Source organism: Conger conger, chromosome 10 (genome assembly GCF_963514075.1).
Source record: "Conger conger chromosome 10, fConCon1.1, whole genome shotgun sequence".
Taxonomy (NCBI): Eukaryota; Metazoa; Chordata; class Actinopteri; order Anguilliformes; family Congridae; genus Conger; species Conger conger.
The window spans coordinates 27928245-27941451 of record NC_083769.1 but is presented as its reverse complement, the minus strand read 5'-3'; the positions used below and the strand labels follow the sequence as shown (position 1 = coordinate 27941451).

The following is a 13207-nucleotide window of genomic DNA, read 5'->3' as shown; positions in this document are numbered from 1 at the left end:
AAAAATGAGTCAATTAAAGGAAAAAAACAAAAAAAAAACTACATTTTGGGAAATATACCTTTTTTCCAACATATATATTTGACAAGATGTGCGATTTCATTTTCATTTTTGTGCATTCACTGTCTTGGTTTCCATGTTATCATAATGGGCTAGGTTAACATAAAGACATGACACCTATAGGAGTCAGTAGCCTACCTCCTTCAAAGTGAAGAAATGAAGCAACTTCGAAGCAGTCTTATTTACACACATGTATCCAGCTCTGCCTGCAGAAGGTGTGTGGACCACTGCGCTCAACCAGCGGAAGACATCAGAAGATACATGTATGTTCAGAAGTTAGTCCAACCGTCTAACTTCTCCAAAAACAACGTCTCTCGTTTAAATTGTCACCTCGTGTAAACAAGGCAGCTTCAGAGTTGCTGTAAGGTGTATTAATTCACTTTGAAGGAGGTAGGCTACTGACGGTGGTTCTTTCGCGTGTATTCTCCTCACCTGGCTGACTTGGGTGAGGGCCTCCGCCAGCAGCTTCTGATTGATCCCACACAGGTTGGCCACTTTGGTCTGGCACTTGTGATGCACATTCATCGTACAGTCTGTGAGGAGGCAGAGAGATAGAGGGGTCAGAGATGAATCAGGATGAGGAACACAGTGAGCAGGGGGTAGAGAGGGACACAGAGAGACAGATAGAGGGGTCAGAGATGAATCAGTGAGCGAGGGAGAGAGACACAGAAGGAGAGGGAGAGATAGACGGAGAGAGAAACCAGGACAGAGGAGCCAGGGCCTGGTGTAAAAGGCACAGGGGGCAGAGCCTCAGAGACCCTGGCGTGAAGCAGCGAGCAGTGTGTCATGGCGGTCTTACCTTCACACTTGAGCCCCTGCTTGACCAGGCCCCAGAGCAGGCTGCCGCAGTGGTCGCAGAAGGTGGGGCTCATGTAGTTGTTGGTCTTGAAGCGGTGCGGCATGTCGATCTTGAAGCGCTCCTTCTGGAACTGTGTACACACGGGGGTCATGTCAGCCCACAGGGGCACAGCCCGCACCCGTCTGTGCCACCTCTCCTCTCGTCTCAACTGCCTCATAGCCTTCTACTGCCTCACACTCCCAGCATGCACCTCAGTCTCAGTCACCTGCCGCCTAACCCTGATACCTCAATTTATTCTCACTGCAGACGTTTCCTATGTTAATCACCTAGATTAACTTAACCCTTCAGCAACTGCAGTAGCTTCTGAAAGTTAAGGCTTATACCTTAAACGTACTATGAATGGTCCTGAAAGTATGTTTTCATGACCAGAGCAGAGTTCTAAATCCCCTGACTTCTGCTTTCATACAAGCACTGCAGGGGGTTTTTAAGCAGTGTTACACTAGCCAGAACACACCTCCGACCCTGCCCTTAAAGCGGACCCCTCATTGAGGTGGAAATTTCCATCCTATGTGGAGGTACACTCACACAGGGGGCAGGGGCCTGCTTTAAGATCCAGGAATGGGTTCTCAGAAACTCTCATCTGATACCAGCAGTGAGCCAACCCCTGCGGTCCTCTCTCTATTGATGGAGTTTCCTCTCTCCGATTGGTTGCCTGGGTGAGTGTACTTTGTGCCCTGACCATCCCATGCTGAGAGGCCGAAATGATATCACGGCTATCACCTCCATTGTTTACCTCAAACTTCAATCAATGCCATGACTGAATATTCATAATGTATCTCTTGTTCAAAGGAAAGCTTTCGTAGGAAATTCAATTTTCACAGGTTTTTCAATGATTGGCAAAAATGCTGTTACAAACAGGTTTACTTTCAGTTTAATCAATTACAGGTGAGGCTAACAAGGCTGTAATGCTTCAGAAGTAAAAGACACATGGGCCTAACGCACATCAAAGAAATGGCGTTAAGTGATTTATTTAATTATTTCCAAAACAATCACTGTAAGAGCAGCGCTAAACCCACAGCCCCAAACCCGTTTCAGCCGCTCAGGGCTGGAGGGGCCTGCAGCTGAGGAGGACTGTACTCACCACGGTGTCTCGGCTGTTGGCCGCTGTGCCTGTACATCTGCCAATGATTTTGTCGATGCATTTTTTATGGATAGCAGCATTACATTCTAAGAGGGAAAAACAAGTTTCATTCTTGTTGCTTACAGAGGCACCGGAGATGCTGTGAGATTTGATATTGCTCCCTGTGCAGCAATATTACTTCAGTAATTCAGCAAACCAGAAATAAGCTGCACTAGGATGTTCCAGTTAAGCTTTTAACAGTTTTACTGCTCATACTAAAACCTATATTCTACTCAATTCTTTTCCAGAACAGAATCGTAGTATGGTGGACACTTACGTCTGCACTTGTAGCCTTGCTTATTAAGCCCCCTGTAGAGGAAGAGAAACAGGGTGTACTGTCAATGAATCTGCTGTATGAAAATAGCCAACATAAACCACTGGCGGCAACAAAAAGTTCCTCTTCAGTCAGAAGTATAAGAATAGATGCCCCCACCACATACCCCAGGCTAGAAAACACAGAGACTCAGACTTTATTAGTGTGTACCTGTGTGAGCATTAGTATAAGAAACAGACTACACCTCAAGCCATGCATAGACAATGGCAGCTTATCAACATTCCTGGTATATTACTCTGCACGAGACAGGCACTCTGCCATATGGGAGCAGTGGTAGAAGTTGCAGTAGCCTGGCAACACCTGCCATGGCAATAGCACGTTATGCTGTGCTAATACTCCTTTCACCTGACTGAGCGAACAGCCTCCAGGACCGGCCTACTGTCCCATTACAAAGGCTAATCCAGCTAAAAATATTCACATTACTTTACACTATACAAACAAAAGTGCGACAGAAGGCACTCCTCCAACCTGTTGATTAAGAGGGAAAAAACAGCAGGCGGGAAAGAGTCAGCGCTGAGTCTTGTGCTGACTGTGCAGAAAGGCCAGAGGGAAGGCCCAAAGCCTGCACTCTCACACGCAGGGAACATACTTCAGCTCACAGAGTCAATATTCAACACAGCCTCACCCTTCACTGGCATGAAAATACACAATGCCCAAAAAATCGTGAACACGAAAGCCAAATTAGTGGCAACAGAAAAAAATGACAGCAAACTAAAGTTGTTAAATAATAATACTGATTTTTTTTTTTTTTTTTCAATGTTTTATGTCAGTTCGGGACATAATGACATGTTATCAGAATGCTAGAACTTCCTCTCTCACACAATTGTACAGTTTCTCTCATCCTGACCATTATCTCAGATTACAACAGATTTGATTAGATACAAGCAAGCTTTCTCAAGAGAAATGCTCAATCAATTACAAGGTGCAAATGCAACATTCATTCTCTAATCATTGATAATGTTCTTCCCCCTTTCTTTTTAACCTATTGAAGCCAGAGTAGTTCATCCAAGCATTTTGCAGAAGTTTGCTGACATTGCACAAAAATACTTTTGGCAAGGATTTTAGACCATTCCTCTACTCAGGTCCTTGCATGATCCTTCACATTCTTGGTTTTGCGCTTATCAACTGCCTTCTTCATTTCAGCCCACAGGTTTTCAATTGCATTGAGGTCAGCCGTCTAAGATGGCCATTGCAGATTTAGATTTTGTTGTCAGAGAACCATTTCAACCATTGATTGAAATCAATTAATTGATTTTCAACCAAAATTGCCTGATACTTGGTGGAATCCATTTTGCCATTGATTTTACCAAGAGCTCCTGGATCTCTGGAATTAAAATAGCCCCAAAATAGCACATGTATTCCTGAACCTTGCCAAGCATTGCAATAAAAGACTCCATGCTGTTAGCCTTGCCTGAGGTGGATGGACCAAGTACTAAATCAGCGGTGCTGATGATTATGGAACCTAGATTTTGGTGAGATCTATTTATTTTATTAAATTAATGTTATGTTTTGCTTGGTTCCATTGAAACATTAATAAAGAGTTTCTGAGTTTCTCAATAATTATATTGTCTATTTTTTATATGTATCTTTGTGCACTGCCAGTCAGGGGTGCTGATAATTCTGGAGCCCACTGTACATGTTGTTTTCAATAGAATGCCAACTCTCACACAATCTTCTTCTGTATACTCCATCTCTCTCTCCCTCTCATTCATTCCCTCTCTCCCTCCCTCTCTCTCATTCACTCCCACCCCTTTCTCTCTCATTCACTCCCACCCTTTCTCTCTCATTCACTCCCCTCTCTCTCTCATTTATTCCCACCCCTCTTTCTCTCTCATTTATTCTCTCATTTACTCCCACCCCTTTCTCTCTCTCATTTACTCCAACCCCTTTCTCTCTCATTTACTCCCACCCCTCTCTCTCCCTCTCTCTCTCTCTCACTCCCTCTCTCACTGACACTCTCTCTCTCATTCTCTCTCTCATTCCCTCTCTCATTGACACTCTCTCACTCATTCCCTCTCTCACTCACTCCCTCTCATTGACTCTCTCTCACTCATGCTGTCCTCACCAGACGAACTCGCGGCACACGGAGCAGAAGGTGGGCTGCCTGAAGAAGGTGGCGATGAACTCGTGGTTCTTGATGAAGTGGATCTTGGCCTGCTTGATGGCGCCTCTGCGGCGGTTCAGCGTCAGCGCCCCGTCCTCCTCCTTCACAGACTGCTTACACTCTGAGGACAGAGAAGACCGCGCGCGGTCAGTGCGACCGTGACGGGAAGGGTCATGAACAACCCACCATATTACTGCAGCGTAGGGCATGGCATCACCATTGAGTCTCAGATGATTACAAAGAGTCAAGGATAAGAGTGACAGAAATTCAGTGACACGAGGCGAGGGTTAAAGGTCACATTGGTGTCAAAGGGCAACACAGGGTATTATAATGGGAAGCCAAAGAACCGCAGAGGGAGGATAAAAGAAGAGCACAGCCTGTGGCAGGGACTGGGAGTGGGTCAAACCATCACACACTGAAGACGTGAAGTGTCGTTGTTGTGGTGGTTTTTATTTCTGTGCTATTGATGTGGTCTCTGTTTGGCAGTGTGACCGTGTCCATTCAGCCCCCGACAGAAACACACAGAGGAGCACTACTGAGAGCCGCTCAGACTCGTTTCCTAAAATACCCCTGGTCTGGACTGCTTTTTCGGAAACAGGGAATTCATGGAGAGTCCTGCCCCCTCCTACTGCCTCCACAGCATACACAGATGTCTGGTAAGTGAGCAAAGTCAGTCTCGCTTGCGTCAGGAGTCACACAACGCTCCCCTTGCAGTTGTTCTCCAAATCTATTTTTCCTCTGGGTTCTCCATTTCCCTCTTACCCTCTCCCTTCCCGTTCCTTCTCTTACACACTAAATGCACATCCTGCTTTTCGAAGTGACTTTCTGTTCTGCTATAGCTGACATGGTGAATGGCCCTACTCTCACACAGCCTGGATAGGTCACCGTTTGGCCATCTTCAAAAATCGGAGACAAAAAGAGCACGATGGGGAGACAGGAGAGGAAAAGAGGGAGGAACATAGAAAAATAAAAGCGATATACACAGTATAAGCCGTGTGTGACTGAAAGGGTGACAGTCTCAACAAAACATTCAGTCGAACAAACTATGGCATTCCAACATACAACAAAAGGTATTCGGCGTGGTTGACTTGCCTCCCTATGCAGGGGTTACTATAAATCAGAGCCACACTACAATATGGGCTCCATTTTATCAGCTCACTGCCAATTACAAGTCAAAAAGACAGAAAGAAAGTTTACTGAATCCTGAACATTATCGCAGCTTACAACATGGATTCAATGAGACAGGCACAAACAAAACTAATGTGTAAATGCAACACACATTCTAAATCAATTTACAATGCCTTTCTCCACTTATTTTCAACATACTGAAGCTATTTAAATTGTGTCTCTAGATTTTAACCAATGGATTTTCAGTAGTTGTGGAAATCAAATAATTGATTCAATTCAGAATGATATCACTGGGCTGCAAACATTTCTAAAACAAATGTGCCTGGTTGTGTGTAAGCATTACATTTAATTAAATTATGTCGGAGAATCAACGTGTAAAGGGAATATTTTTGGTTTCACTAAATGGTTTTCTGGAGAACAGGCCCAAGTGTGAATTCAGTTTGCCAAGAAATGAGTATCGGTCATGAGTAAGTGTTACTTACTCATGACCAAAAAACCACACATGATTAAAAGGGTAAACAATGAGTCATCAAATCTCTCCGGCATTGAAGCCTTTGTTTCCACAATCATCGGCAACCTATTGTTCACTGCAGTAGAGTTGAGTGACAAAGCATCCAGGATTTCTATTGGGTTAAGAAGAGCCAGCTCTGACGCACACACACGCACGCACACGCACACACACACACACACGCACGCACACGCACACGCACACGCACACACAGAAAACGAAAGAAAGCGAAGCGCGATTTGACTTTATTGACTCGATTCAGGAAAGCCGCAGTGCGGTCTGGTATTAAATATCAGGTTCAGGCTGGGTTACATTCCTGCAAAGCTGGTTCATCCCGTCTCTGGCCACCTCTGCTCAAACAGGCAGCAGGGCGCTCTGTAACACGGCCCTGCTCTCCCATGCGCCCTGCCCTCCGCCTGGCTTTTTCACATTTCACTTTCTTAATCCAATAAGAATGATACAGATGTATATGCCTTAATATTGCTTGAGCCGTTATGCTGAATCACACAGGTGAAGCAGGGGTCTACTGCTGGAGAAAAGCATTGGGCTGTGGGCTGCTGCCTGACTGCCCTCCACAGGCACGAGAAACGGAGGGACAGACTTTTTTGAGGAAAAATAAAAGATTTCATTACAACTGTAAGGGCCTGTCTTCATGGTCAGGTCTGAGGAGTATTACTGTGACACGTCAGTGTAGGACATTAAGGCGGCTGTTTGTTCAGGTAATGAGGTGTGTAAAATGGGGGGGGGGGGACTGAGTCTCACCATTGTCTGAGTCCTCCACAAAGTACTGCACCGCCATCATTACCTTCCCAGAGGGCTGCAGGTCCATCTGAAAGCACACAGCCTACATGTTACACACATACACAGCCTACCTGTTACACACGTACAGACTACCTGCCTGTTACACACGTACGCACACAGCCTACCTGTTACACACATACACACACAGACTACCTGCCTGTTACACACATACACACACAGCCTACCTGTCACACATGTACACTCACAGCCTACCTGTCACACACGTACACACACAGCCTACCTGTCACACATGTACACACACAGCCTACCTGTCACACACGTACACACACAGCCTACCTGTCACACACGTACACACACAGCCTACCTGTCACACACGTACACACAGACACACACAGCCTACCTGTCACACACGTACACACACAGCCTACCTGTCACACACGTACACACACAGCCTACCTGTCACACACGTACACACACAGCCTACCTGTCACACACGTACACACAGACACATTCTCATCCTGGTTTGGACCCTGGAAGCGCTGCTGGCATCCTTACCCAGAATTCGGAGTGGCCGTTGCCTTTCTTGCAGCGCTCGGCGAGCACGGACACGCCCACGGTGACCTCGGAGAGCGGCTCCTCGGCCGTCTTCATGAGGATCACCTGCAGCACGCGGCCCTCGTAGATGTGCGCGTCGAAGCTGGACTTCCAGGCCGGGTACATGGTGGGTTTCTTCTGCACCAAAGTCTTCCCGCGGGCTGAGGAGGTGTGAGAAACTCAGACGCAATCCATGCAACTGCATGACACCACGAGGGAGATCGAACTCCTCTGAGCTTTAATACATCCGCTGTATCAGCATTGTGTGAGAGTTTGTGCGTGTGTGTGCGCGAGTGAGTGTGAACGTGTGATTGCGAATGAGAGTGTGAGAGTATGAGTGAGTGAGAGTTACTGAATGCATGTGTATGATTGTGTGAGTGAGAGTGTGTGATTGTGAGTGTGTGTGGGCGGCCTGCAGCGTAGTGGTTAGGGTAAATGACTGTGACACGTAAGGTCGGTGTTTCTAATCCCGGTGTAGCCACAATAAACCACAATAAGATCCGTACAGCCGTTGGGCCCTTGAGCAAGGCCCTTAACCCTGCATTGCTCCAGGGGAGGATTGTCTCCTGCTTAGTCTAATCAACTGTACATCGCTCTGGATAAGAGCGTCTGCCAAATTCCAATAATTTAATGTAATGTAATGAGTGAGTGAATGAGGGAGTGTGAGTAACTGAATAAAGGAGTGTGAGTGAGTGAGTGAGTGAGTGAGTGAGTGAGTGAACACCCAGGAGTGACTGTGTATCTGCACATAGCTGAACGTGTGAGAGGAAGGCGGTGTCTGACAGAGCCGGCGGGACCCTCACCCGTGCTGACGGACTCCTTCATCTTGATGGCGCAGAAGGGCGAGTCCGTTTGCGGGGGCAAGGCGCCCAGATCAAAGGCATTGAAGGCGATTCGCAGGAAGGGAGCCATGGTGATCTGTCATCCAGCCACCTGCAACATAACACAACTGTGTCAGCACAGTTCTCACAAGACCAATCAACCAACCAGGAACCATCAAAACCGCCAAAAAGGAATGTGACGATTACAACAGATTCTGACTAATACATTGGGATATCCCTGCAAGTTTCCAAACTGAAACTGAAATAGAAACTTTTTTCAAATGTGGATGCAGCCAAATAATACACTAACTGGGTTTTAGTGTTTGAATGCCAGCAACAAAAGCAACTTTTAAAAACTTCAAAAGCAATAGTTTTTTTTTTGGACTGCCTGTGGACATGCATTCAATGTGGTATAATTTCAATGCATACTTCCAATGCATTTCAGACATACGAAACCAGTAACACAACATTTTCTTCTTTTTTTTTATTCTGTTGGCAACAGTTTATTGACAGTATCCACCATTCCCTTGCCATATATTCCATTTAATTTAGCACTAATGTTGGTGATATTAATTTTGCAGCAGTGTGCATACAAGCACACCCACACAACCCGTGTGTGCACGCACACGCGCACACACACGGTTTAGCAGGGAGCTCAGGAAGGAGTCAACAGAGCAAAGCTCAAGGGCTGCAGGGCAGAAAGCATCCAGCAGGCAGGTTAATGAAAGGGGGCAGTACCAAACGGCCACCAAATAAACACGCCACAACCCCCGGCCAACCCACTAACCCCCCCCTCCTCACAACCGCAGCGGAGCTGTGCACACAGGCACCTCTTTCAGCTCTACACGCTCGGACCAGGTGTCACCTTCCTGCGAGTAAATGACAAAAAGAAACCCGCTTTCCAGCTTTCCACCACAGCACAGCCTCCGGGACAGACCCACAGTGGTGAATTGACTGAGCCAGAACAGGAACGCGAGATTGAGAGGCTGGCAGAGGACGCAGGCTGTAGTTAAGGCACGCGGAGCCTTATTGACCTCAGGTTTTCGGCTGCATCGTGGGCTGCTTTACACAGAGGGTGGGGCTCGTCTTCACAGACAGGCAGATCCTGAGTCGGTGCGCGTAAGTGGCAGGTGGCTGAGTCAGGTGTGAGCTACGAACGTTTATCGTATGGCTTGTGAGGACGTCGACCGGCATACTCAACAGCTTTTCTGACTCAACAGTCGCTTTCTGTCTGAAAAGCTGTCCCATCGGGAGTGGCACCAAAGGCCTGTGTGCGTGCCGATTCTGCCAATTTGTTTCCAACAGCCTCATTTTCCACCCAAATTTCCCAACCCAACCCAAAACACAAAAAATGCAAAACATTCTAGGAGAGGAAAGGTAGTGTACACATTTTTAAACCTGCCACAGCAGAAAAGAGTGTCGCCTTATTTCTTCAAATGAATTTCACCATCAGAATTATTACCTGCTACAGCTCATACTCGAGTTAAAGATAAATATAGTCTCCTCCAAAACCATTAGAACAGCAAGGCCAATTCTTTTGTTTTTGCAATACAGTGAATACATTTGGGGTTGAGATAAAACACAAGACAAGAATTTCAGCTTTAATTACCTGGTACTTACACCTAGATGTTTTAGACTAAACTACTTAGAACATAGAAACCTTTGGTATCAGACCGCCCAAATATATTGGAACAGAGAGTATTTAACTTAATATTCGGTAGCATATTGATCAACTGCATCAAGCATGCAACCCATTGACATTGTTGTATTCTTCTTTTGTGATGCTTTTCCAGGCTTCTAGTGGCGCCTCTTTCAGTTGTTGTTTGTATTCATCCTAATTAAGTCCTTTGTTGTGTTGGCAGTTTTGCGTGCAATTGAGTTCCTCTCGCATTTCTCCGTAAGTTGGCAGACAGAATGTTCTTGTAGACTCCTGAATTCATCCTACCATCACAAGTTACATCATCAATAATGATTAGTGAGCCCACTCCAGAAGCAGCCATGAAAGCCCAAGCCATGACACTTCCTCCACCGTGCTTCACAGATGAGCTCGTATGTTTTGGATCATGAGCAGAGCACTTCTTTCTCCACACTTTGGCCTCTCCATTACTTTGGTAATGGAGGTTCATCTTGCTCTCATCAGTCCATGAAACTTTGTTCCAGAACTTTTGTGGCTCATCTCTGTACTTCCTTGCAAATTGTAATATCACCTTCCGATTCTTACTACTGATGAGTGGGGTTTGCACCTTGAGGTATAGCCTCTATATCGCTGCTAATTCTTCATCACTATGTTTGAATTAATTCCAGAAGTTTCTGGAATCCGGTGTTTTGGAGGGAAACGCTCCTGCTGACACCGCGTAACAGGCTGGGTGCGGAAAACAGCAAACATGCCCGTTCGCCACAGCAGTGTGGGTACTGGAAGCATGCTCTGTGCCGGAGGGCTAGCAAATGGACAATCAACCTTGACCTTCACCCAAGCCATTCATGCCCAGAGCAGCCTGTTTTCCCCCGCAGAGTGGAACAGAGGAATCCACTTGGTTATTCATTTGGAATCCGTGCTCCTGTGGAAGGGACACTAAATATTTGTGCAACATGCTTTATTTCCAGGAGCAATGGTCTGAACATTACAGTACTGAATAACAGTGTACCAACCTTGTTAATAATATAGTACTATTTTTAATATTGGGCAGGGGCCCTTACGCATTATAAGGATCTGTGGGGGTTGTAGGAACAGGCAAAGATTTGTGTTCTGCTGGCCTCCCACAAGCACTGAACTGGCCTGTAGCAGCAGTGTTATAGGCTGGATTTGGGCTCTATTCTGGTTTCTGAAGTTGACACAAGAGAGTCAGAGCCGCAGGAAACCAGACACCAGGCTTGCGGTCCTGCAATACGACTGGCCAGGCTGTGCACCACAGACATGCACACTTGCAGGTGAGGCGGGGGAGAAGGCCTGGTAAAGCATGCTGGCTGGAAGCCGACAGAGTGCGGAAATGCCTAGAAAAATCACAGTCGCTGACTCGCATACTGCCATGGATGGGGAAACTCATCTCCATCTTGTAATCGCTAATCGCACAGATGCATCTCCATGTGCAGTCACACAAACTGTCATTTCAGTTCCTTCTGTTGCAAACACGCGCTTGCAAACACCCTCACACACACACAATACAGAGTTAACACACGCTGTGCTCCAAACACATCATTCTACAACACTCCCCGAACACAGGAGACCAACTCCAGGGAATTGCGAGACAAAAACCTCCCAATGCCTCAATAACGTCTACCTCTACAACAACTATATCCATTCCCATCTATCAAACCTACATATCCACAATCTCCCCCCCACCCCCACCATAATAGCCCTGCCCCTGTCCCACAATGTTCTCAGTGTTAACTTCCCTCTCCCAAATGTCCTGCACCACCCAGTCCAAGTAGAGGGCTCTTTTACAGAGAAAACATGCTTTCTCTGGAGAGTGGAAAAAGTGAGCACAGCCAGCCAGAGAGGGTGTGAGGAGAGACAATCAGGAGCTTGTACCACAGACAGGGGACACAGAGCAGAGCGCGTACACACACGCGTGCATACATGCACATACACACACCCTTACAATCCCACACGCACATAACACACACACACGCATACACATTCAAGCACACATACGCACACTGTCATGTGCATGCACATAGAAACTGATTCAGTCACACTTATGCACACACACGGACACACAGAAACAGATTCATTAACACATATGCACACACGAACACGTGTGCATGCACAGAAACGGATTCATTAACACATATGCGCGCGCGCACACACACACAGAAACAGATTCATTAACACATATGCACACACAGTCCTTATGGAGGCAGGCACACACATTGGTATTAGTGGAAAAACCACTTTGCGGAGAAAAACAGGGGACTCCGGTTGGCTTTCTGGCAGCCCCTCCGGCAGGCAAGCACAAAGGCACACACTGTGCGGCTTTGTCTGTGGGGTACCTGACACAGTTCAACAGACAGCAGGAACAACTGATCAGTGCATTCCAACACTGCTTACAAGCCAATAATCAATAAAAAGCCGTCTTTGTACATGCAGTACTTTGTGAAAAAAAATCATTAAACAACATAAAGTAGAGCTTGATGGTAAGCTACTAATGAACAGCAGTAGACCGCAGTCAGCGAACGAACACTAATTCTAAAAGTGAATTATATCCACTACAAACGAGCCCAGAACTGCATCCAGTAACCGCAGGTATGGACCAGAACAGCCATGCATCTTGCACAGAACATCCGCCGTCATTTACATAGCTTAAACAGCTTCACACAAGTGCCCTACGGATCTGTTCATATCTCAGACCTTGTGAGAATCCTCAGATGTTTATAGAGTATATTTTCATAACTTCCTGATCGTGTTTATTTTTCACAATGCAAATTTTAATGCAGGCTACACTCTAGTCAAAAATGTTTCCCCACCTCCGCATAAAAGCGGAGCTCATGCATACGTGTAGTTTCTTGGTCGTTTCTGAACAGCAACAGGAAACTGCACCTGCTCAGAGCAGGTCCTTCTCCAGAGCGGTCTCGATGACGGGGAGAAATTCCAGATTGATTAATAAAACAATAATAACTGCACATTTGGCTTATTAAAATGTAATCCACTGTTGAGTCTCATCCTTCCACCGCTGGAGCCTAGTCTACAGGTCTGGGCTGACGCAGTGGAGTGGACCCGCGGGCTGAACCTCTGAGACCCCCTGCTACCCCCATCCTGGCTTTAGAGCTACATGTTCAAAGTGACAACCTCACTCAAAGGTGTGGATAAAACAAATCCACCTGTTCAAAGTGACAACTTCACACAAAGGTGTCGATAAAATCCACAACCAAATCCACCCCTTCGCAAACAGGGCTGTGTAATAAAAGACTAGCATCATATTT

The 13207-nt window shown here is 46.3% G+C and overlaps 1 protein-coding gene across 4 annotated transcripts in view; it reads right to left on the bottom strand.

Moving 5' to 3' along the window:
• Positions 1-13207, bottom strand: part of LOC133138376 (protein kinase C delta type-like) — a 29127-nt gene that overhangs the window by 6265 nt on the left and 9655 nt on the right. For all 4 annotated transcript variants that reach the window (XM_061257079.1, XM_061257082.1, XM_061257081.1 and 1 more), the window contains exons 2-9: positions 8270-8399; positions 7428-7627; positions 6873-6939; positions 4436-4595; positions 2314-2345; positions 1998-2083; positions 857-986; positions 490-590 (exon numbers count right to left, since the gene is read on the bottom strand). In XM_061257079.1, the coding sequence (XP_061113063.1) occupies positions 490-590; positions 857-986; positions 1998-2083; positions 2314-2345; positions 4436-4595; positions 6873-6939; positions 7428-7627; positions 8270-8378 (885 nt within the window). In that variant the 5' untranslated portion in view covers positions 8379-8399. The remainder of the gene's footprint in view (positions 1-489; positions 591-856; positions 987-1997; positions 2084-2313; positions 2346-4435; positions 4596-6872; positions 6940-7427; positions 7628-8269; positions 8400-13207) is intronic.